Here is a 25,032-nt window from a genome sequence, read left to right on the forward strand (position 1 = left end):
GCCCCCCCCCCCCCCCCCTGGAAGGGTCCGATCCCGTGACTTCTGTAATGTACAGGGATAGGTACCTGGGATTGGGGCATTAACACTTCAATGCTCCGTGCACTACATGATGTTTTGATGTGGAATACTGAAACCCAAAATAAAAAAAACAAACAAAACACATTGAACCATGACACCTCCAAATTGAGGAGACAATGTAGGAAGTACTTTTATTTTCTGTATAGAAATATTTCTAAGATATTCCATCTGAATTTATATTTATTGTTCGTATGTATATATACATTCAGCCCTTCACTTTCCTTGTTCAGTAAGAAGCTGGAAAATCTGCTTGAGGAAGGCAGTCATGTTTTTTAAAATATTAAGAGTAAAGGCAGTCCATATCTGGGAGGGTTTTTTTTTTTTTTTTTTTTTTTTTTTTGAGAGAGAGAGAGCATTAAGTGGCAGTTTGGGGAAATCTGTTTTAAAAGGGAATTGAATGTTGCCTGCTTGAGTGCACAGAATATATGCTTGGGTGGACAGTCTAAAAGGAGATCATTGCCCAAAGCATCCCATTGCATCAGGACAAGTGATGTGAAGCTTCCCATTTCATTTAAATGATTTACTCGCTAAATTACGCTGTTTTTGTGAAGTATTCTAAGTCATGTACGAGATGTGGAATTCTTAACAGCTGTGAGATTTCTCATGTACTTGTTTCCCTGTATCCCTTTAACATTAAGGAGATGTTAAATAGGCTGTGACATTTCAGTCCTGCGTATTTATTGCTCTTAGGTATGTGGCAGCCTCTGTGATATGCTGTGAACAGGAGTGCCCAGTATTAGCCTTCAAATCACAGTATACATATATGAATGCATACTGTACATACAATCTCCAGAATTTTTCACTTATAAAATGATTTTAGATTGTTTTCTTACATAAAACTTCTGTAAGCATATTGATAGTCAGGCCATTGCTTAAAACACTAGCATTATTAAGTGTTAGTAAATAGACACATATCTTTAATCTCTGTCAGTTTCTGCTTCGCAGTATTAGCATCAGAAAAGTAGTATTGATAAGGATAAAATTATGTTTACTGTTATCATTTGTGTTTGGTCAACACACAGACCTTAGGGGAGAGCAATTGGCTATCAGGGCTCTCAACCAAATAGGGACTAAATATTAAAAACTAATTTCACTTTCACGAAAGTACTGAGACTTTTAAAAAGTGTTTTTTTTTTTTTTTTTTTACCTTCCAGTTTCAATGATATTCTGAAATAATGTGTTTTTTTTTTTCCCCTCACAGTCACAGGTAAGCCTGTGGGGAAAAAAAGCTTATCTCAAAACTACGTGTGACAAAGTAGCTCAGATTTTTTTTTTTTTTTTGCTCTGTCTTGATCTTTATTTTCCTTTTTTTGTTTGTTTGTTTGAGAGACATTGTGCAGTATGTTACCCAAAAAACTGTACAAAACAGTGATGTGTTTTTCTGTCCTTGAGGGAGGTGCATGTCACTGCATGCCTGTGCAAACACATGCAACAAGATGGTTAGTAGCAGTGTCTGGCTCCACAGAAATTTCTTGTGACATTTTATTGTCCAGCGAGCAAATACAAAAATCCCAGACTTGTTTGAGCCCGATATCAGCAATTTAGAACATGGCAATTGCCTAATCCGTTGCATTGTGTTGAACTTAAAACAGGTTTTTACTAGTTTAATGAAGTTCTTTCAATCTCTTGAAACTAAACTAATGCATGCGGTGACTGATTTTACTGCCCTCTGTAAATCAGCACAAAGATCTCATTGGTGCTACCCTCTGCAGCAAACTCCATGTCTTCCTGTTACTCTTCAAGGTGCGAAAATTCCTTCCACTAAGAACAGTAACTGAGCACAACCACTGCTGGACTTAATATGGTGGAGATGCACACTGGATACACTTGGTATATGTGTTTCTGACGTTTCCTTGTTATTTGAAGACATAGCTGGATGGTGTAAATGCTAAACCATTTCTTCACAGAGTACTGAAGTGGAGAAGTCTATCTTACAGTTTGTTTTTTATTTACTGGCTTTCCTCTTGCTCACAGTAGCTTCTTACAGCTTTTTTTTTTTACAGCTAGAAAATAAGGTGCTTCCTCTGTCTCTGTCAGGACTATACCAACACAGAAAAATGAAAAGAGCAATATGACCCACAGAGCTGCTCAAAACTCCTAACCTCTTAGGTTTTAGCTGCTAGGACTGACACCAAGCTGAGGGCTGTTACTTTTTAGTTGTATAGGCAGAATTTATAAAAAGACACTTCTTGTTGGCTGGTTTTTTTTTTTTTGTTTGTTTGTTTTGTGGTTTTGTTTATTTATTTATTTATTTTTATAAAATATCTGAAGTGGTTATTTCAGGAAGGAAAGGTTTCATGTACCTTACAGTTATTATGTCTTGAACGTTTTCCTGGTCAGCCTTGATCCCACAATTGTCCTGTCAGTCTTCAGCTAGTTGATACATCTTTCAATCTCAGGGGACTGCGGAGGAGTTCTGGTCCCTCTGTCTTTTTTGACCTTGCTTGAGAGGCAGGGGGTGTTATGTGCAAACTATCTGAAGCTGCAGTGAACTGTAACTTACTGTGCAATTTATGCTTCTTTCTCTATCACAGGGAATCATGTTTCTGTAGAGTAAGTAATCATTCCTTTCTTTCATGTTTGTGGCCTGACATCATTAATACCGGCAGTACAGCTCTGGGAATCATTTGATAGTTAAATTGAACAGTCTCTCTGCTGGCTCCACATTGACAGGTTGTAAAATGCTGAATATGTTACTTCATATTAAAACCACATTTGAGCAACAGACTCATTACTAGATCTCAAAATCAAAATAGATGCTCAAAATTCAGAAGTAGTATCAATAACAAATTTTAACATACTGTTCTTTTGTGGCATTTTTCATTGTAAATCTCGTTGTCCACATTTCTTGTATAGTTATGAGGACTGCTTTGAAAGTAACGCCTCCTACTTTATTATGCTGGCTTATGATATGAGAGGTGGATGTTAGTGATATGGCAATAGAAGCTGAACATTCTCACAAACATGACATTACATTTTGTTGCTATGCAACAGAAGGCAGCAGTGGAGCAGTCTGACACAATTGCATCTGACATGGAAGTGTATATGAAACGAAGGTGTGTTATTGAATTTCTCCATATGGTAAAAATGGCACCCATTGACATTAATCAATATTTGCTGAACGTTGATGGAAACCAAACGGTGGATGTGAGCTCAGTGAGAGTTGAACTTTGGGTAACCTTTTCCTAGCAATAGTGCTGTCAAAACAGATGTGAATCAATGGGTCACTTCCTCTAAGGGCAACATCTAGGCTCTTGATCACTGCTGGTGAAAATGGTGGTGATTTTGTTGAGAAATGGTGTTTTGTAGCTGAGAATTTTCTGTATGAAATGGTGGTGTTATGCTTTTGGCATCTATTGTAGTTCCCATGAAAATAAATAGGAGGCATTATTTTTGGAACAGCCTATAGCAGAGATAATGACACTGAAGTGAACTCTTGGTCAAGTGTTTAATCCAAGGGGATTGAAAAATAGTATTCTTTCTTTGACTTGTATTCATCAGTATCTCTGAAACCATGGCTGTGGTACGTTAGTAAAAAGAAATTCAGCGTGTTAAAGAAAACTAAGATAAAAACTAAGAGCATGCTGTGGAAAAGCTTTGTTAAGTGGAAGATGCACTGCCTGCTTTTTAACTCTAAAAAGATAAGTATGGCCCGAGCACAGCAACATTAACAACTGATTTTTCCCGCTTCTTTTTGTACTATTGATTCTATGGTTGAGAGTTTGTCATGTTTGATAGTTTGTCTATTGTATCTTCTTGTTTGCTCTCCATTCGGTTCAGCTTTTCAGCTACCTTTACAATGGCTGAAACACAAGCTTGCAGAGGGCTTAAATGTAACTCAAAGTCTAGAAGTTGATTAATCAGCTCATTTATAAGGGGTCTTTCCCCTCTGTCATACATTGCTGCAAATGTACTGGCATACCTTTCTGGTGCAGTCTTTGTGAATGTACACCACATGTTTGGTGTACACCTGGCTCTCTCAGGATCATGCTCTTGGTCTGGCTCATCAGGAGTCAAATCAGGGCTATGTAGCATTTCCACCACAGCATATTCTCTCAAATAACGGATGCCTTTTTTCTGTATCAGTCTATTTCTTTTTCTTAGGCATCAGATCATCTTTGAAGGGGTATGTTTCTTTTTCAGCTAACAACATCCATTTCCAGAGGGTGAAGGCCTGGTTCTGGCATGTGCCAATGCCTCTGTCAGTGTCTGAGTTCCTAGTAATGCCATCCAGTTGGCGAGCTTCTCTACTGTCTAGCCGCACACTGTTGGCCCCATTGTCCCAACAGTAAAGTAACCAGGTGACAATAGGCTCATTTGGGTGATGTGAGAAGTGTTTTCTCAGACTTTGAATTTCATTCATTTTCAGAGATTGATCAACAATGGTAATGATATCTTGCTCACCTCTTACTCTTTCAGGACTTTTTGTTGCCCTCGTAGGTGTTGGTGACTGGTCTTATTGGGGGCCCCTCCTCTGGACTCAAGCGTATTTCTCCTGGATCTCGGAGCCAGTCCTCAGGACCTCTTTCTTCCTCTTTCTTCTGTTCTGAGTCAAGATTCGTTTCATTTTCCGTCCTCTTACAGGGGCAACTGACATCAATTGTGCCTCCTGTGGTTGATCAGGTTGGTCAGTTTCGATGCTCTCACCCTCTAGCTCAGCTTGGAGTCTGTCCCATTTGATTATGAGAGTATTTAGTTCAGTTTGGAGGGTGTCGAGTTTGGATTGAAGGGAGTCTCGCTCGTATTTGAAGGCATCTCGTTGAGATTGGAGATTCCTTCTCTCAGCTCGGAGATTCTCCCCTTCGGCTTAGAGTCTTTCTTTCTCAGCTCAGAGACGCTCTTGCCAGGTTGTGAGATTCTCTCTCCTGGCTAGGAGACTCTTTTCTCAACCCGGAGATTCTCTGTCTTGCCTTGGAGACTCTCTCTTTGGGGTTGCAGGGAGTCTCTCTCAATTTGGAGGGCATCTTTCTCTGATTGGAGGTCTTTTCTCTCAACTAGGAGAGTCTCTCGCTCAGCCCAGAGATTCTCCCTCTCTGCTCGGAGTCTCTCCCTTTCAGCTCTCAGACACTTTCTCAATTTCACAAACTCTCTCCCTTTATGGGATAGTATTGAATAAGGCCCAATAAGCATTAGCCAGGCCCCAAATCATTTGTGCCTCCTCAGATCTGCCTGAGCCGCAACGTTCCTGTCTCAAATATGTGTTTAAACTCTCAGGGTCTTTCAGGTGTTCAGGAGTAAAGTTCCATGACACCGGAGATGTTCCATCTCTCTAAAGTCTCTCCCAAGCCTCTCCACACTCCCTGCCACTCAGTATTCTTTGGTTTTGGGGAAGGCTTCCTCAAAATACAATAAATACAAATAGTGAGATGATGAACAGTAAATTCACGTTATTAACCTCCCTGATCAGGTGAGCATTCAAAAACTGCGTAAAGGATTCAAATGAGAGACTGGGAGCTTGCTTAAAAATCCCAAGTTCTGTAAAATCAGCAGCTTCATCTGCAAACAGGTTTAAAAGAGAAAGCGGAATCCTTTTTTTTCCTCTTTACAGAAGCAAGATAGCAGCGCTAAAGTTTACAAATATCCCAGAATATTGGCAGTCCACCTGGCCTTTCAAGGTCAAGTTTTCAGTGAGCACCTGTGAAAAAGATGAACTTTCCCAATGAAGTTCTCCAAGAGCAGAGAGGGATCCGTTCTGAAAAGCTAAAAAGCAGCTTCTGCCCACATTCTCCTCCAAGGATGTCAATGGTTTATGGGCTGGTTCAGCCCAGTTCTGTAACTAGCGGGGCAGAGGGATTTTGCAAAATCTGTGCCTCCGGAAAAAAGGGAACAGGGGATCCCAAAATAATTAAAAACAGCGGCAATGATCTGAGGAGAAACAAACTAATTTACTGAATATAGTATTGGAATGCAAGATAGCACTCCATAATACAATATAATCAGAATTGAAGCTAATAAATCAAATATAATGAGAGAGAGAATGTTCCCAAAGGTGGATAAACCTCAGCATAACACTGAGTTGAGATGTGCAGTCCAGTTGAACAGCAGGGAGATGGGAGGGAGAGTGGACGAAAAAGAGTGGATGAAAAAGAGCCCATCAGGTAACCTTGCCAGGAGTTATATCTGCTCTCTCTGACTGCAAAGTCCCCTGGGGAATGTAGTTCTTCTCTTCCGGGCAGGTACCCAGAACTTGAGGATTAACAGTTAAATCCCAGTGCTCCACATGATGTTATGATGTGGAATACTGAGAACCAAAAATCACAAAACCATGACTAAAGCATTTAAGAGGTTTTACTGCCACTTACGAGATTTCTGAGAGGAGCTTTTAAGGTAGATGTTATATTAAGTGTATTTCCTTGGATTATTTGATCTTTATATTGTGATTATTATATGAACTGGGGATTAGGTGCAGTATATTATGTTTACATCTAAGATATTTTCTTGAAAGTGATATGTGATTTTAATACATGTGCTATTTAAAATATTGGGTAACTTCAAATAATTCTTGTTCTCAAATTGGAGGGCTTTCAACAAATGTCAAGTGTTAATCTTAGGTCTGCTCTTAAATTCCAATCAGCTAAGAGTATAATTGTTCACTAGAGAGTGAAGTAAATTACTTTCTGCACAGCAGCTCAAAGAACTAGTCAGAAGGAAGTTTCAGAATTGGTGGTCATACTCTGCAAAGTGCAAGTAAAATGCTCTGCATATCAAAGTTCCCATTAACCTCCCCCCCTTAAATACAAGGATAACCTTTGCACCCTGCTGTTGAGGGTGCTCTTGAAGTTGGTGGGATTCCTTCCAATGGATGCTAGGGATTTAAATTAAGTTATAGAGGCGTTGGCTATTGACATTTGGATGAGAATGGAGCAGTGCTATTATGCATGCTACATTTTAGTGAATTGGGAGCTACAATATCCAGCTTTGCAATGTAGGTTAATTTTTTTTTATTAGTGTATGCATGGTGTTTTTGTATGCTGTCCTTTAGTGACAACCTACATAGATAAATTGAAAAGGGGTTTGTTTCTATTGTTCCTTGGACACAAGTGGTAGACGCTGATGGATACAGACAATTTTCTTTAAGGTTCAATTCTCTGGTATTTGGTTTCCAAAATCACTGTAGATTACAAAGAGCAAGTGGTTCCTCTTCATTTTCAGATATCTCTGGAAATCGAGTCCTTTTGCTTTATGTGCTAATTGTCAAAAGAATCTGTTGTACTTGACTAGTTCCTTGGATGCCTCTAGCATGACATCTGAAGTAAAGATGGGAGATTTCCCAGGGGAAGGTGGAGTGTAGGGCTGTGAATGTGTTCACACTATTTAAATAGTCATTAGGCCAGATTCTGCTCTGTTCACAGATGCACAACCAGCCTTCCATATTCATGAACACTCTTCATCTGCTTTGACAAATGGTGCAACTTGAGAATTGAGCTTTCATCTTTTTGCTTCTGTTTAATCAGTTCAACTTGAGTTCAGAAATCATGAGCTTGTTGAATCCAAAGAAAGTGGATTGTGATTCTTGTGATTCTAAAGCTCCAGGTGAATTTGGCCATTTACATTTTATACACTGCTGGAGAGTTTTCCTGTGAGAATCTGTAATATGTGTTTTACTTGTATTTCCTGTGCATCTTATGCTCTTTCATAACATAATGACCTACTCTCTGGAACAGATTTTCAAGTTATCCACCTGCTAGCACATACAGAAATTCTCCACATTCTCTTTTGTATTCATAAAATTTATAGCCTAGATTATCATTTGGTGTAGAGTGCAGGAGAAAGCACTTGGAACTCTTCCTTATTAGCGCAGCTGAGGTATGCAATGTTTAAGAGCATGTTCCAAGTTATGCTTTAAGCATTATCCTTCTCCTCCCAAAACATTCAGTGTTCTATCAAGTAATAACAATATTAATAACAGTGCTACCGCATAGCATTTGTGATTCTCTTATTAGTGTTACCCATATTACATTATTTAAAGCTGCAATAAAGCTACCTAAGTCACTAAGTGGCACTCCTTTCAAAGTCAAAACCAGAGGAAAGGTTCTTATTCAAGGGAGAGGGATAATATGCAACCGTGTATTGTCTCATTATCTGCTTTCCAAGTAGTTGTTTGCCAATAAAAGTGATTTATTTATTCCTTTTTTAAAATTTATTTGCAGTAGTTAAGTCTACTAGAACTGAGCAGACTCTAATGAATTTGTAAAGGCTTGGTCTTAGGTGCTGCATTGTTTTTTCAGTTTGTAACAGTGAATACTTAGATGAACTTCATATATAACAAATGCCTTTGTATGCTAGCAATTTGTTTGGTTTACATTAAGAATTTTGAATTAATCATAAGAATCATAGAATCATCGAATGGCCTGGATTGGAAGGGACTTAAAGGATCATTAAGTACCAGCCCCACCCTGCTGCAGACAGGTTTGTCATCTGCTGGATCAAGTACTAGATCAGGTTTCCCAGTGCCCCATCCAACCGGGCCTTAAACACCTGCAGGGACAGGCATCCACATCCTCTCTGGGCAGCCTGTTCCAGCACCTCACCACTCTCTCAGTAAAAACAAACAAACAAAACAACACCTTCCATTTTACATCTAATCTTAAATCTCCCTTCTTTCCGTGATCTCCATTGATGAATTTTATGATGCTTACCAAGAGAGTAGAGCATAGCTAATACAAGCCTGGATGAAGAATAATGATCTCTGGCTATTCTGCTTCCAATACCAGGCTATCTGCATGGTGCTTCATGATGCTATGGTTGCCCTGCTCTGAAGAACGTACTTCAGCCTCTTTACCTGTGGATCTTGAGCTAATGGTCAGATAACAGATAGCTATGTACATGTTAAGGAGGAAAATTTATTTTGAACAAATGAAAACTGTGTAGCCTTACTTGTGGCTTTTATCACTCTGTGGAGTGATTCAATGAAAATGAATCAGATCTGAAAATGACAGGAGGAGGAAAATGATTTGAGTATTACGGAACATAGCATTCAAAATACCTTTGCACTTTCTAATGTTATTTCAACACTCAAATAATATGAACTGCAAACCAGTGCTTTCAATTATGTGGTGCAGCTACATCATGCCCTTGCAGTGTGACCTTGAGCAACCAACTTTTGAATTTGCAGTTAGGTAAGGGCTCAGTGCACCCCATCTGCTCTCATAAGTAGTGAAGTGCTTTTTCATAGTTGTGCTTGTAATGAAACTTACAGTGTGATTAAAGCACATCATTCAGAAAAGGATTTGTTTTAATTTTGAACACATCTAAAGACAGACATTAACCAATTTTAATGCTATCATTTGACTTGGCAGATTATAGAGAGAGGTACTTATTTTCCTGGGAATATTCTCCTGTGTATGTTTGTATACAACATATTAAAGTAGCCCTTGAGTTATCTTTTTGAGAAGGTGAGGTGATAACCAAGTTGAACCTGATTTCAGCAATGTCATTGTCACCAGTGATACAAAAGCACAACATTTGTAGGATGAGGTTTGTGTTGGATGTTTTTGAGAAGGCAGCACACTTAGTCATTGGCTTGTGAACCAAAGGTCTGCTTCAGTGATGTGGTGGTCTGTATTCTTTGTCTGGTAGTATAATTGTGCATTTGGCTCTCTTAAAACACTGTTAGAATCCTCCAATTTATAGGCTTCAAGATCTGCCCATACTGCCTGTCATTTTGACTCTGCTCCTTTTTTCTGAGTATAATCTACTGATATTCAACCTAACTTGTACATAAAAAAGAAATATTGCCTTCTGAGCTTCTTTGGATTTCAAGGGTGTTTTGTGCAGATTTTTTTTTTTAATATTTCAGAATTTTTAGAAGTGTGAGAAGAGTGGGTGTAATAAAATCAATTGCTTTATTACTTTTCAGACAGATGTATGTATTTTGGCATAAACTTTATCTCCTGCATGTATGCTGTTAACTTAAATGTTAATTGGAAGAACTCAGCAAGTCGCTTGCAAACCTGGCACAGCAGCTCTGAGCTCTGCTGTTCAAACTTTTGCATCAGGACTATAACACTGTACTTCTGGGAGAACCAAAGCATGTGCTTGTGCCACATGCCAAATCAGACAACCTTGGCCTTGGAATGTAGTAAATTTATGTGAAAGTATAGTTAAGTATGGAAAGTATGTATTAAGTGTAGCAAAATCTGGCTGTGTAAATGGTCAAAGTTTTGCTAGTGCAGCCACAGAAAATCGATGGACATTAATATTCTGCTTCCTTTTGTGGTGCAGCAGACTGTCATGTTTTATTTCCATAGCTGCCACTGACCTTTCTTGCCACGTGGCTAACTATTCCCTTGGTGTTGCTTGAAAGGCTGTGTGAGCTGGCTAGGAAATTCTTTCTGTGGTTGTCTTCTAGAGTCACTTCTATGCTTGTCGTAGCAGCTGAAGAGCCTTCATTCTCCTGTCCAGAGATCATATCAGCTCTCATCCTTCACATACATGCTTCAAGCACATGTTTAGATACCCACAGTGGGGAGAGTGTGGTATTCTGCTCAATCCCATGTTCTTTTTGTTCTTTATAACCTCTTCATTTTTCTTCTTGGCTCAGACTTGTATGCATAGATGATCATAAGGCTGTTCTTGCTGCTGGAGTACTGAGTGAAGCTCTCCCCACAATCCTTCTTTCTCCACTGCTTTGTGCTTACAAATGAGTTGTTGCCAGCTGCTTCCATGCGCATGCTCATATTTGATAAACTGCTTGTAGAGATTTCAGAATTGACTTTGATATCCTGCACAACTGCAGAGATGAGGTTGATGCTTTGCCCAGGAGAGGTCTGCAACCACTTCAGATGCATATTGTTTAAGATTTACTGAAAAATAATAATAATAAAGAAGACCTTACACAATTTTGCAATTTTGTGCATAAGAGAAAATACCAGTTAGGAACATAGTAAATTTGAAGTTTACTCAAGAATGGAGTTACTAAGTAAAATTCTGGCCTTACAGAACTCTACACCCTCAGAAGTAAATTAAAAATAGGAAGGAAAATCACCTACCTTTGGGATGGCGCAAAAGTATCTTCTTTGCATTTTATTACAAATAAGAAAGACAAGTAATTTGAGAAAATAGTAGGCATTTTCATTATGATTTCTTTAGTTGTTTCAACGTTCAGTGTAAATTTCTCATATGTAGTGTAGGAGTGACTCCTGTGAAAGAATGAATGAGTTTGGTGTGGCTATGACAAATGTGCTGCTATGGGGACTGCTCACTGAGTTGCTTTTAAGTGGTTAACGAAGGCTGTGATTCTGTGGCTTAGAAGATGTACAGCTCTGCTAGCCTTGGGCTCCTGCTAGCTGACACCTATATGGTTGTAACAAAAAGCCAGATAATCTCACTCTCTTTACAAATCATAAATATCTCACATCATTTTCCTGGTAAGCTTTGTTTTTTAGGAAATATAAAGAGAGCTGATGTAGTGGTTTAATTTACTTAATTTGTTTTGGGAATCTGTGCTTTTACAGCTTTTTTTTCTTGTATTAATTTCTTGTGGCTACAGCCCTTCAATACAAACAATAAATTAATCTTACTTGCCTTGTCATTCTTCATTTCAGCTAGTCCAAGGTGAAGTCAAGAGATTATGCTTCTAAAAATGCTTGCTGTTGAGTTCTGACATTTGTATATGTGTTAAGTAACAGTCTAAGATATTGTTGCTAGAGTACTTGTTCCTTCAGTGCCTTGTATTGTGCCTACAGAAATGCCCTGTAGGTCTTTTTATATTCCTTCTTTCAAAATGCCAGCGTAACAGTCTTTCTCTCCTTTTCTTGAAGGCATGGTACTGCTTAAAATCGAAACTCAGACTCGAATGTGATGACAAAACTGAACTAAAACTATCATTGTGCTTAGTTTGTCTGAAAAGGTAACTTGGAAGCAGCTGGTTCTTGTGGTTGGTAAAACCACTGTAAGCATTTTCTCCGTGTTCCTAAAGAGACAAGAGTTTCCCAGTTTCTTGTACCTTACAACAGTTGCCAGAGTATGGCTGTATGCTTTAATCTAGTGTGGTCCCTTTCAGTAAAACCTTTTGCAAGCCTTGTGGGGCCTTTGGCTGTGTTTTTCTTCCATGTTCAGAGAGTGTGGTGTTTGTCGACCTTACTTCCCACTGAGGTCCAGCATTTGGCTCCTGCAGGCAGTATTCTTCTTTGTAGTTACATTGTTCAGGGTAAAGTCAGGATCAGGGAGACTGTGAGAGTAATTGGCTTTATAGAATGCCTGCAGCTTCAGCTTACTCATGGGGCTCTTGTAGCTTCAGCTGTTGTCCCAACTGATGAGCCAACTGAACTTAATGAGCATTCATATCTGCAAGGTAGAGCCTGTTAATTTAAGCTGTTTGATCGAGGTGTCAGATATGGAGCTTTTTTCTATCTTTGCCACGGCCTATGTGTACATTTGCATGCTTGGCTGGTATGAGGAAACCTAGTGATGAGTGTGATCCCAGGCCACATCCATTGCATCCTGTTCATCCACAGGGCCCAAGCCATGATGTTTTCTTGTGAGATGATTTTATTAGACTATCTATTGCAGATACCAGTCCTACTCACCAATCTCCCACAGCCAGCAGTGCTGATCAGACCTACTGATAGGGAATGGAATTCACAGTGGAATCCAGATTGTGATGTTTGACTGTGTAAGGTTAGTATTTTGATACAGACGGGCATTTTATATTTTCGAGGTTATCAAGCAGTGTGTGTGAGTTCTGTCTTCCTGGCAGAGCAGGAGACTTGAAATTTTTTCATCCTCTTTTAATCTTTGCTTAGCTCTGAAAGCAGATCTCAGAGCTAATACTTTGCTCATTCCACTGAGACTGAAATGTGTATTTTTGTTCAGACTTGATTATAGCCAAGCACTGTTCTACCAGCAGAGGAGGTTGCAGTGAATCTTTTTGGGGTGCGTATTAATTTTTTTTAAATGGTTTTGAATGACTCAATAACATAGCTTTCTGGAATTTACAATTTTTAGTTATTGTTGTATTCTCATTTATACAAGTTGCTACTAAATTGGGTTCTTTTTTTTCTAAGTTCACGTGGAATCACAAAATTGCAGGTTTGAAAGGGACCTCAAGAGATCGTAGAGTCCATTTCCTCTGCTAAAGCAGGCTCCCTAAAATAGGTTACAGAGGTGTCCAGACAGGTCTTGAATATCTCCTTAGAAGGAGACTGCGCATCCTCTCTAACCAATCTGTTTCAGTGCTCCATCACCCTTGCTGTAAAGAAGTTATTCTGCTTGTTTGTACAGAACTTCATATGTTCTTGACCTCTTGCTATATCCCAACGAGAAAAGCCTGGCCTCATCCATTTGTCTCTCACTTACCTTTAGATATTTATAAATGTTAATCAGATTTCTCCTCAAATTGTCTTTTCCCCAGGCTGAAGAGACCCAAGTTGCTAAATCTTTCCTTGTGTGGGAGATCCTCCAGACTTTGTCATCTTTATCATCTTTACAGCCCTCTGCTGATCTCCTTGTAGGAGATTGATGTCTTTTTTGAGCTGGGAAGCTCAGAACTGGACACAGTAGTCTAAATGTGGTCTCACCAGGGCAGAATAGACAGGGAAAGTCACCTCCCTCAACCTGCTGTCTGTGCTCTTTTTTAATGCACCCTGGGATACCATTGACCCTTTTGGCCACAAGGGCACACTGCTAGTTCATGGCTAACCTGTCATCTACCAGAACTCCCAGTACCTTCTCCACAGAGCTTTTATCATGTAGGTCATCAGCTAACCTGTACTGATGCATGTGGTTACTCCTGTCCAGGTGCAAGCCTTTACATTGCTCTTGTTGAATCTCATCAGGTTCCTCTCTGCCCAACCAGTGATGACATCATAAAAGGTTATGAGGTTGGTCAAGCATGATTTCCCTGTGGTGAATCCATTCTGATTACTTCTGATAACTTTCTTCTCTTCCAATTGCTTGAAGAGGGTATCTAGAATAAGTTGTTGCATCACCTTCCTAGGGACAGAGATGAGGCTGAGTGGCCTGTAGTTTCCTGGATCCTCATTCTTGTCCTTTATGAAGATTGCAGTGATGTTGGCTATCCGTATGAATATGTATACATTTTTTAAAGATTTCACTGTTCCGTGCTGCAAGTGAATTTATTCCATTACCTTCAAAGCCTTTCTGTAGGTAAATCAGTGCACCTACTGTTTACGTGGGTGGATAGTGATATGGAAAGGAGGAATGGCTTTAAACTGAGACGGGGAAGTTTAGATTAGATATTAGAAGGAAGTGTTTCACACAGAGGGTGGTGTCGCACTAGAACAGGTTGCCTGAGGAGGTTGTGGATACCCCATCCCTGGAGGCATTAAGGCCAGGCTGGATGTGGCTCTGAGCACGCTGGTCTGGTGGTTGGTGACCCTGCACATAGTAGGAGGTTGAAATTAGATGATCTTTGAGATCCTTTTCAACCCAGGCCACTCTATGCTTCTTGATTACCATACATCCTAGTCTAAATGACTAAGCTTCTACTTTCTGTTTTAATGGGCATTCATACCTTTCATTTATGAGTCTTCTTGCAATTTGGTTATATATGATTGTTGGGAATCAGATTATTAGTGTTTCATTGTGACTTCATTAATTTATTCATAAATTTAGACATGCTTTTTATTGATGTCTGTGTAACACAATGTCATATACTGAAAGCTAACAAATTAAAGCCTGTGACGTTGTTCTGACTGATGATGTGTTACCAAAAGCAAACAAAGATTGGTTGTGGTTTTAAACCTTCTAATGTTACTCTAAAGCAGTACTTCTTGATACTGAGAAAAAATAACAGCATATTATTGGAAATAGAATATGCTTTTATTTCATGCTTGGAGGATGATTTGAAGGATTCTTGAACCAAAGTTAGCTTTAAGTAGTTCAGTGTGAATAAGGAAGTATTTTAGAAAGTAGCCTTAAGCATAAATAGATATACTTTAACTGTTTTATGTGCAGAGGAGTTACTATTGAAAAATGAACCTACTTGGATTCCTATAAATACAGTTATGGTTGCTCCTGGTGCTGCTACAGGGTTTCATCTCTGCTGAATTTGCTGCAGGCGCTGGTTGCAGAGAGGGTAACAGGATGAAAAGATACTGAAGATTTCACATGAGAGAAAACTCAGATTATACAAGATGAAGGAGATGACTAGCAAAACACAGTCTATCTGGTTAAGCTTGTCTTAAATTGTAAGCTGGAGAAGAATGAAAAGGAATAAATGTGCTACCTTTTCCTTCTCAAGGGTCCAAATGACTGTCATTCTGTCAATACAATGTGCTTAGCATAAAGGAATGCAGGGAGTTCTATAAAGGTGGCAGAGCCTGGAACAAGCTGTCCAGGGAAGTTGTACAATCTTCTTTGGAGATATTCGAGACCCACCTTGACACTGACCCGTGTGACCTGCTGTAGTGAACCTGCTGTAGCCAGGGGAGTTGGACACGATTATATCCTGTTCCTTAGGAGGAAGTTTTTCACAGAGAAGCACTGGAACAGGTTGCCCAAGGAGGTTGTGGATGCCCCATCCCTGGAGGCATTCCAGGCCATGCTGGATGTGGCTCTGGGCCGCTTGGTCTAGTGCTTGACAACCCTGCCTATCAAACTAGATGATTATTATGGTCCTTTCTAAACTAGGCCATTCTATGATTCATAGAGGTTCCTTCCAATCACTGCCAGTCTGTGATTCTGTGCAGTGTATGGGAAGTAGGCCATCAGCATCATCATTATTTGATTAATTGATGTTTCATCACGGGCATGACTTTCCATGATGTATCACCAGTAAGGGATAAAAAAGCAGCTGCTGCTTATAGTTTGATTTCTTATGCATAGAGTGTGAACCAACTGAGCCAAATATCATATATGATTGTTGCCCTATTATTGCAGTGGCAATAAACAAACTTAGGGTACAAATGCAAGGGTGCAGATAATCGCATGCTCTAGTGTGTTAGAATTTCCTGGCTTCTGATTAATGTTGTGCAATGTACCCTTCACAACTGGGTGCCAGCATTGATAGCACAAAGCAGATTTGTGTGTATAGCCCTTGTGAATACCATAAAAGAAAGAGGAAATTTGAGAACCTGTTAGAATGTATTTCATTTGTCCATAATGGCCCTGTAATTGTTGCTATTACAGAATTTCGGATAGTGGCTGTGGTGTGTTTAAGAATTGGGCCTGTGGTTTTATTGCAGAATTATTACATGAAAATCATTTGGGGACTGTAGGCATATAGTCACACTCACTTTCTTAAGTATTATTCTGGCCAATATTGTGAAATGCAGCTGTTTCTAAGGGACAAGAGGTGCTAGAGTAACTGTTGAATTAATAACAAAAATGAGATCCATTTAGTTTCCTTTTTTCCCAAAGACTGTCAGCTAATTTGAGATCAAGGCACAGGAAAATTAGGCTTTTTTATTATTGAAATATTTTTTTTATTAGTGGTGCAAAAATGGCTTTGACCCAAAGCACCTTGACCTTTTATGTGGCCTTTAAGAGACTGAAAGACTCCTTGGGCTTAAGGGCTTTAAACTAAAGAATTAAAATGTTGTGTTTTGCTTCTGGGGCCAAGAAAGAGAATATTGTAATGAAGTCATACACTTGGTTTTGCTGAAGTGTTTAATGAAGCTGATGTTTGGAGCTAGTAAGAGAAGGGCACTCTGAATTAATTAAGAAGAGATCACATTCACATGGTGAGGACAGTGCTAAAATGCAGTTATTACTGGGCTTATCACAACTAATGCACTTTGTTTAAAGACCCTCCCATTTGCAGTGCCAACAGCTTTCCTAGGAAATAACCTTGAGTTACCCATTTTAAATGCTCCTTTTTATTCCCTCAGTCCTTCAGTCATACTTAGAACTGGATTAAGTTAGTGAGGTAATTTATGGTAGACCCTCTTGTTTCCTTTTTGTGTATTTGTATGTGTACTTTTTAATGTTGTTATTGGCCGGACTGGAAGAAGTGTTTCACAGTTCTTGGTTCTCCTATGTTTGCCTTGTATGAGGAATATACACAGGGCCAGGCTCTCAGCTCTTCCCTGTCCGTTGTTCAGAGCACTTCAGCTCATTGCCTCAGCCTCATTGCAGCAGAGACATCCTTAAAAAACAGCATGCTAAAATGCAAATGTCTGCACTGGGAATTGGCATTCTAGAGTAATTAGAACATGTTTTCTAGCTCTCGGTAGTTAAAAAGAATGTGCAGTTAGATAATTTGGCTCCAGATATTGCTCCCTGTGTTTCAGTCTCCTGTTTCTTACACTGGTAGTTGATAGGAAATGTATTTAACACCTCCCATGCCCCTGGCTGGTTGCCTTTTTTTTTTTTTTTTTTTTTTTTTTTTAACTAAAGCAGAATGTTTTTAGGTATGAAACACGAGTTGTTTTCCAGCCTTGATCTGTTTCTCGAATGATGAAATATGATAATTTTAAATTTTATATTTACAAGTGGAAATTCTTGGAATTGTCAGTGTCCAACTCTTAAATCCAAAAGTACTTCAGTGTTTTCATTTTCCTACATCATGAATCTCTTATGCTTCACTGCAGGCTGAATATGAACCTTTCCCTTCTGTCTTGTCTAAACAGGTAGTACCTGCAGTTAATTTCATCACTTATAAGTTGTGTCGAGGGAGGCTATTTTCACACTGAGTAGTAATAGCCAATTTTTCTCTCTCCTCTTAAAAGAGAGAGAGAAAAAAAAAAAAAAAAAAAAAAAAAAAAAAGGAAAAACTACAATCAACAGTATTTGAATAGCTGCTGGAACTGTCGTCCCTAGAGCTTAAAATCTTCTTCACAGATATATGTTATATTCATTAGCTGTTGAAGGCTTCATACTGTCCTGCTATTTGGGGAATTTTTTTGGTTGGTCCAGAGTAGAAGAAAACTACTTGAAAATAGTCATTCTTATTATTTTTGGGAGAAACAGCTAAGAAAAAAAAAAAAAGGTTGTTTTTCTTCTTCAGATGCAGAAATCTATTCCGATAGTGAATGATGTTCTGGAGCTTCTTAAACACTCTTAGTGATAAATATATGGTTTTAAAACAGTTGGCAATGGAAGAAAAAACCTGCGTGAATCATTGAAGGATAAATTGAATTTGGGGAGGAATTACTTCTAAAAGCAGTAGTGATCCCTTGTGATGGTATTACATGAAGTTAAAATATATTTTTTTCTTTTTCTGTGGAGTTGTCCTGTATGTGACTCGTAGTTGGTATGTATCTTTTATTTCATTAGGATATTAGTAGTTAATGATAATGCATAGTAAAGATGTCCTTTCAGTTGTATTATTTTGCTATAGTTATTGGCTAGTCTATGCAATCACTGAATTGTGAATCAAGGAGGTACAGGTTTACTGGAAAATACCATCACATGCGAAAATACCATCTTGCTTGCATGTGAGTTACCCACTTTTTCAGAAGACATTAACTGCATAACACATTGCAGAGGGCACAGAACTGAGAGAGAGTGGATGGTAATCTAGAGGGTCGTGCTGCCATGCATACCTGGAGAAATGGGCTCTTGTTGAACCTCTTGGGGTTCAAAAATGGAAATTGCTAAGTCCTGCATCTGGGGAGGAACAACCCAAGGAAAGTAAAACAAAGGCACTAGTGTGCATGCTGGCAGCTCGTCAGCTGAAGGCAGCTGTTTGGAGAAGTCCTTTGTAGTCTTGGTGGATACAAGTCAACCAAGAGCCTGCATTGTGCCCTTGTGGCAAAGAAGGCCCATGGTATACTGGGCTGCATTAGTTACAGTGTTACCAGCAGGTCCAGGTGAGCAATCCTTCCTCTCAGGTTCGGTGAGTCCTCACCTGGAATGCTGAGATCAGTGCAGGGTTCTCTTGTACAAAAGAGGCATGGAGCTCCTGAACAGTGCCTGACACGTGTCTACTGCGATGATGAATTTGGAGCATTTCTTCTATGAGCAAGGTAAGACTGTTTAGCCTATGGAAGAGAAAGGAGAGAACTTATTCATGTGTATGCTTGGTGGGAGAATGCTAAGAGAACAGAACTAGGTTCGTCTAAGTGGTGCCCAGTGCCAGGCTAGAGGCAGTGGGTGCAAATTAGAACACAGGATGTTCTATCTGAACACCAATAAGTGCTTCTGTGAGGCTGTGGGCTCTCCTTGCAGATCTTCAGAAGCTGCCTAGGTGTGGTCCTGGGTGCCCTACTTTGGGTGCCCTGCTTGAGCAGAGTTTGGGCTTGATGGACTTGGATTTAAACATGTACATAGGTTGTTTTCCTGTTTACCTTTCCTACGAATATCTGGCTGCTGCGAGTGTGAAGAAACACAAGAAGTTCTCATGCTCCCGCTCCATAGAAAGTTTCTGCCCCATTTGTTTTGCAGTATAGTTTAATTTGACTTGCACAACTATTTAGCTACTGTGTAATTGTACAAAATCATTCTCATTTTGACAGTGGTCTCTTGAGGCTCCTTCAACCTTAACCATTATTCTGTAAATCTGAGGTTGCTACTTTCTTGTAGTGCTTGTTTGGAAAAGAAACAGCAATTGTTCTTCCAACACTACAAACTGAATAAAGTGATGAAGCCATTGCTAATTAAAAATAAATAGTAACTTCAATTTTCATGTTTCCTCCTGGCGGAGGTATGCACATCTTATTTTTTTCTCCATCATCTGTGGAGCAAGCTATAACACAGTGTGGAGAAGAGAGCTGGGCTTTGTTTTTAGGATGATATACACAAACCTAGCAGTAGTTCAGTCTCAAAAAGCAATTTTTGTTACCACTTTGGGATCTTGTTGCAACTGAAAAGAGAAAGTGAAGAGAATGCTAAAGGTTGACAGAGGTCCTATAGTGTATATACACACAAAGTAAGGATTTTGGGGATGATTTACAAATGTAGAGGCTTTTACTTGTATTTTTGCCCTGGGTATTTTATATACACATAATACAATGTCTCACCTCACTTACTACATACTGCAAGCAAAGGGCATGGGTTTTATCCACACTGGAAAAAAAAAAAAAAGGCAACTTGGTTTTATACAGCATGGAGCTAGGACAAAATGGAAGGGTGAGATGAATGACTGTAATGAGGAATTTTGTGAACTTTCCATGTAATATCCCAAGATAGGATTATAATTATGTGGCAAAATGCTCAGCAGAAATCAGTCAAAGCATCTCCAACAATACTAAAAGTTGCAGAAAAATGAAGATTGGAAAATATGAAGTAAAAGAGGTAAGGTAACTAGCTACATGAATTTACCATTCCCACGTGAGTGATATCTTGTTTGTTTTTGTTCATAAGGAGTAGTGATAAGAGGCAGAGAATGAGCTTGTGTGGTCATTTCAGGAATAGTGTTGTAGACTGGACCAGCTGTTTACATTGGTGATTGGTAGGTTTTCAAATACCAGCTCAAGTAATTAAAATATTTGCTTTCTCTATGTTCTTCACAAATTCATGTGGTAAGGATAAATTTGTAAAGTTCTTACTGTCTTTTAAAATGCCAGCTGGACACTTGAGAGGATTATGGTTAAAAGGGGTAATCTTTTAGCGTACTGGTTTGAGATTATGATGTTTGTAGTACTTTGGGAATCTTAAAAGACTCAGATTAAAGAGTCCAAAATGTAGTAGTCAGTAATTGGTTTTTTGGGTGGTAACATTGCCCACTGATACATTTAAAAAAAAAAAAAAAAAAAAAAAAAAAAAAAGCGTATGAAAGAAACGAGACTGAAGAGAAGTTTGAAGTATGAAAATAGTTTCCTTAATAGAGTAGAGCCCCATCCCTATCATTGTTAAAGATGAGTCTTCATTCAAGCACGTTCTCATTATTTTAATGAACGTTATGAACAGATAATAAAGGAATGCACTCCAGTAGATAAAAATTAAATGCTGTCACTATTCGTGACATTTTAGTTAATTATACTATCCCACAATGACTTGTGACTGTTAGCACTGAAGCTTGAGATAAAAGGGAGGGATCACAGCAGCTTGCAAAAGCTGTACCAAAGCTTATCTCTGTCTTGAATGGAAGGATAATAAATTCCACGAACGCAGATCACCAGATGACCCAGGTTTTTCTTTAGTTGTAAATTAGGGTATTATACAATCCGTGTATAATATTAATTATTAAACAAAGGCAATTTTAGATTTTAATTCATTCATGAAATTTTATAAAGGCTGGCAGATGAGCAGTGTCATCTTTGTTACCTGCAATTATCTGTTTTATCTCCTTTTGTAAAGCTGCTTTGATGGACTGTGTGTGATCGTACTCTCTCGTGCTATGTGATGTCAGCAGACCTTTTACAAGTAAATTAATGACATGATAGTCAAGTGTCACAACTTTTCAAAAAAAAAAAAAAAAAAAAAAGAAAAAGAAGAAAAGGAAATAATTATTTGCTGTGTCTTTTTTTTTTTTTTTTAAAAAAAAATCAGGTTAAAATTCAGGCGTTGAATTTCAGTATCGCCCTCTGACAAACCTAACTTTTTGCAATTCTTTGTCTATAAACAAAGAGTCTAATCTATATAAATGCTTTTATTTGTACATATTCAGTCATTGGTTGTAGTGAGAAGATACTACTTTGTGCTTTTCTTTGTACCTAACAAATGGCACATGATAATACATCATCTGCTGGTTGAATGCAAGATAGGAGGACAAAAATGATAAAATTATTTTATTTTTATGTAATATCTCTAGTTCAATGCATTTTGCACTAGTTCTCTCCTCATTTTTCTGTGTAGGAACCTGTAACATATATTCCTCTTACATACCTGTAAGCAGTATGGCAAGTTTTCTTTTGGTATCAGCATGTTTTGGGGGATGGATGTTTGTGATAATGATCAAGTACTGAGTAACACTGGTTTCAAAATATGGGAGGTCATGTTTCACTACTAGTCATCTTATGTGTCTACCATGCACAGTGTGTGCATCAGTAATTAAACAAATTAAACAAATGGCCATAAACACTGTAGAACGTAAAATGCATTAGACATAATTACATGTACTCTGCAAAAAAGATTTTCTTCCTTTTAAAAGAAGCCCAATTTTAGGATGTTCGTGCTTCTTACCAAATGGCTCAGAATTACTTTAAAAAACAAAAGTACACATTTCAGACTTTTATTTTAAATACTCAATCCTTTTCTGTCCTATTACTTACAGTCATTTACCTTGTACAAATGTGAAATAGGTTTTTCCCGGCTTTTAATCCTTGAGAACTTGTGACAGTCATCCTTGTTACAGTTGATGTTATTGGCTGTGTATACGCACATGTAAACCCTACATAGTGGTGTATGTTATGCATGTAAATTATGATGTGATCTGTTTAAAAGATGAATCACCACATTTCTTCTTGTTCACATACGACATAAAATAGTACCATAAATGTATAATATAGGAAACTGGTGTGGTTTATTTGCTGCAATGAGCATTTGCTTCCAAATTCTGCTTGGTACATAAAGGTACATCTTGGCTGTACAGGAAATTTCTATCTTTGAAACACCTAGCAGTAAGGGGGGTGTGGTTGCTGTGCTGATATATTACTAGTGACATTTACACCTGAGATTTTGGAGTATGTATAACTTCTAACAAGAATAGCTGCTTGTATGGAGGTCAGGTACTTCTGGGTGTTCTTTTATTAGTTCTAATTGAGCCAGATGCTCAATTGAAATATGTGGTTGTTCTTCTAGTTGTAAATATCATCTGAGTCATATCAACTAGCACTATAATATGTAAATAATTTGTATTAAGAGAAAATATGAATAAAAGTATCAGATATCACTCCTAAACCACTTGGATTTGGCCTTTTTGGCTCAAAGTATGAGATGTAAGACAAAAAACTACTTGTCAGAATTTCTTTTAAATAGATTATAATTCTCCTTAATTTCTATTCTCATTTTTAATCTGTGATGAAGAAAGAAGTGCATCGTATGTTAATTTTGAATTGGAAATACATGTCCTTTTAAGGACTCACGTGGATCGAAGAGATATTGCAAATTGACATCATATGTTGTGCCAGGTGAAACTTAGAAAATGAGAGTGGATATACCAGTCTATGGGAAATAGAAGTGCCACTTTAAGAAATATAGAAACAGTAATGTTTCCTTCACAGATGACTACAGCAAAGTCTGGAAAATCATTTCTGTTTTGGGCCATCACAGCATGACTTATTACATGTATATATTTATGTATACACATACATGTATACTTTTTTTCTTTCAGCATTTAAAATACACCCTGAGATCACTTCAACACTGGGATTTTTATCTTTGCAGTTTGTCGAGAAGACTCGTACCAGTCGATAGTCTCATGTGCTGCTGTAGTACTTACCCCAACAGCGGATACAAGGAAGAAAGAACAGATGCCAAAACCTGAAGCGTCTAAACAGTGAGTTATTCAAATAACATGATCATTTATGAATGCAATGTGAACAAAGGGTATTTTCATTTTTGTGGATGCATTTATGCACCTCATTTCTGTTTCACTAGGGGTTACGCTTAAGTGTTTCCGTAAACAGAAATTGACCTGTGACTAGGCTGCTTCTTTTTCTCACTAGTCTACCTTTTTATCCAAGGTTTTGATAATGAAGTATACAAAAAGAGTGCTCGTTTATCTTGTGAAAAATTTACTTTTTAATAGGCTTAGCAGAGTGATTGCCTTTGTTTAAATAATCCTCTCATTCATCTCAGTTTTCAGTTGCTTTTTAGAAAGATCTTAGTTCCTAAATGGTCTTCTCATTTGAGATACTTCAATATTTTTCAGTGCCTTTTTTTTACTACTGTGTTATAAGGTATGATGACATCCTCAAAAATATGGTAGTGATCTTCCATGAAAATTCTAAGAAATTGAGTATAATGTGGTATCTTACGTTAGACAAAAATCATACCCAAAACATATCAGACAGGTTGGTTGTTCCCTAACAATTTTTTACATGGTCCCATACAACATTCTTGTTTCTAAAGTGGAGAGATTTGGCATGGTTAGAACTAGAGGGTTGTGGTCAATGGTTCTGTGTCCAGGTGGAGGCCGGTCATGAGTGATGTCTACCAAGAGTCTGTCTAGGGTCTGGTCCTTTTCAATTTATTTATCAATGACCTGGATAGTAGGATTAAGCTCACCTTGTGTGGCGCAGTTGATACAACAGAAGGAAGGGATGCCATCCAGAGGGACCTGTACAGGCTTGAGAAGCAGGCACACAAGAACCTGGTGAGGTTTAACAAGGCCAAGTGCAAGGTGTTGAGCTTGGTTCAGGGCAATCTCAGGTATGCATACAAACTGGGAGGAGAACTTCTTGAGAGCTGCCCTGCGGAGAAAGTCCTGGAGATCCTGATGAATGTAAAGCTGGACACGGAAAAACAAAACAAAACAAACCCACACCGTCAAAAATTCAGTGAATTAGATATTAGACCTGAAACCTTTGGGTCAGATTGAAATGTTTGCACTGCCACATCTGTTATTAGTTATACAGTGTCTTTAACAGGAGGTATAAAGTCTCTTTTCCTCATGTACGTCTAGTCTTAGTACAGGTCTATGGCCTAAGTCAGTAACTTATTGTGGCCTCTCAGTCTGATGATAGAACCATTTCTTCCTAGTCTACATGTGTTTCAAAATTTAACGTAGTACGTTGTCTGTCACCTATATGTGAAGTAATGTCTGAAATACTCTTAGCATCTATTTGATTGAATGTTTTTGTTATGCGGCTTTCTAATTATGAAAAGATTGGGAAGGCAACAGGCTGCAGAGTAGCTATGCTGAAATACAAACTTCTGTGGTTAATTCAAACAATATAGTACGTTTTTGCCTCATTTCCATTAAAAGGTAAGCTTGCACTGTTATTTTATTGCCTTTTTTTCTCCACTATCAGCAGTTTCAGCATTTCATAATCCCTTATGAATTTAAAGGAAGGTCCTTTATGTGTTTAACAAGTACTTGAGACTTTTACGATAACATCTCCTTTTCCCCTTTGGCTTGTGGTATTAGCAAGCATGTTAATATACTTTGTTTTTTACTTATTATTTTATTCTTTACAACCTGACTAGTGATATCCTTTAAGTTAT

The 25,032-nt window shown here is 38.3% G+C and overlaps 1 protein-coding gene across 1 annotated transcript in view; it reads left to right on the plus strand.

Annotated features, from left to right (window-relative positions):
- The window catches only part of CCSER1 (coiled-coil serine rich protein 1), a 306,541-nt gene that overhangs the window by 82,848 nt on the left and 198,661 nt on the right, over positions 1-25,032 (plus strand). The window contains exon 4 of the mRNA XM_042870546.1: positions 23,251-23,362. Coding sequence (XP_042726480.1) covers positions 23,251-23,362 — 112 coding nt within the window. The remainder of the gene's footprint in view (positions 1-23,250; positions 23,363-25,032) is intronic.

The sequence above is a fragment of the Lagopus leucura genome, unplaced genomic scaffold, assembly GCF_019238085.1.
Source record: "Lagopus leucura isolate 7727_CA_CO unplaced genomic scaffold, USGS_WTPT01 Super-Scaffold_100004, whole genome shotgun sequence".
NCBI lineage: Eukaryota > Metazoa > Chordata > Aves > Galliformes > Phasianidae > Lagopus > Lagopus leucura.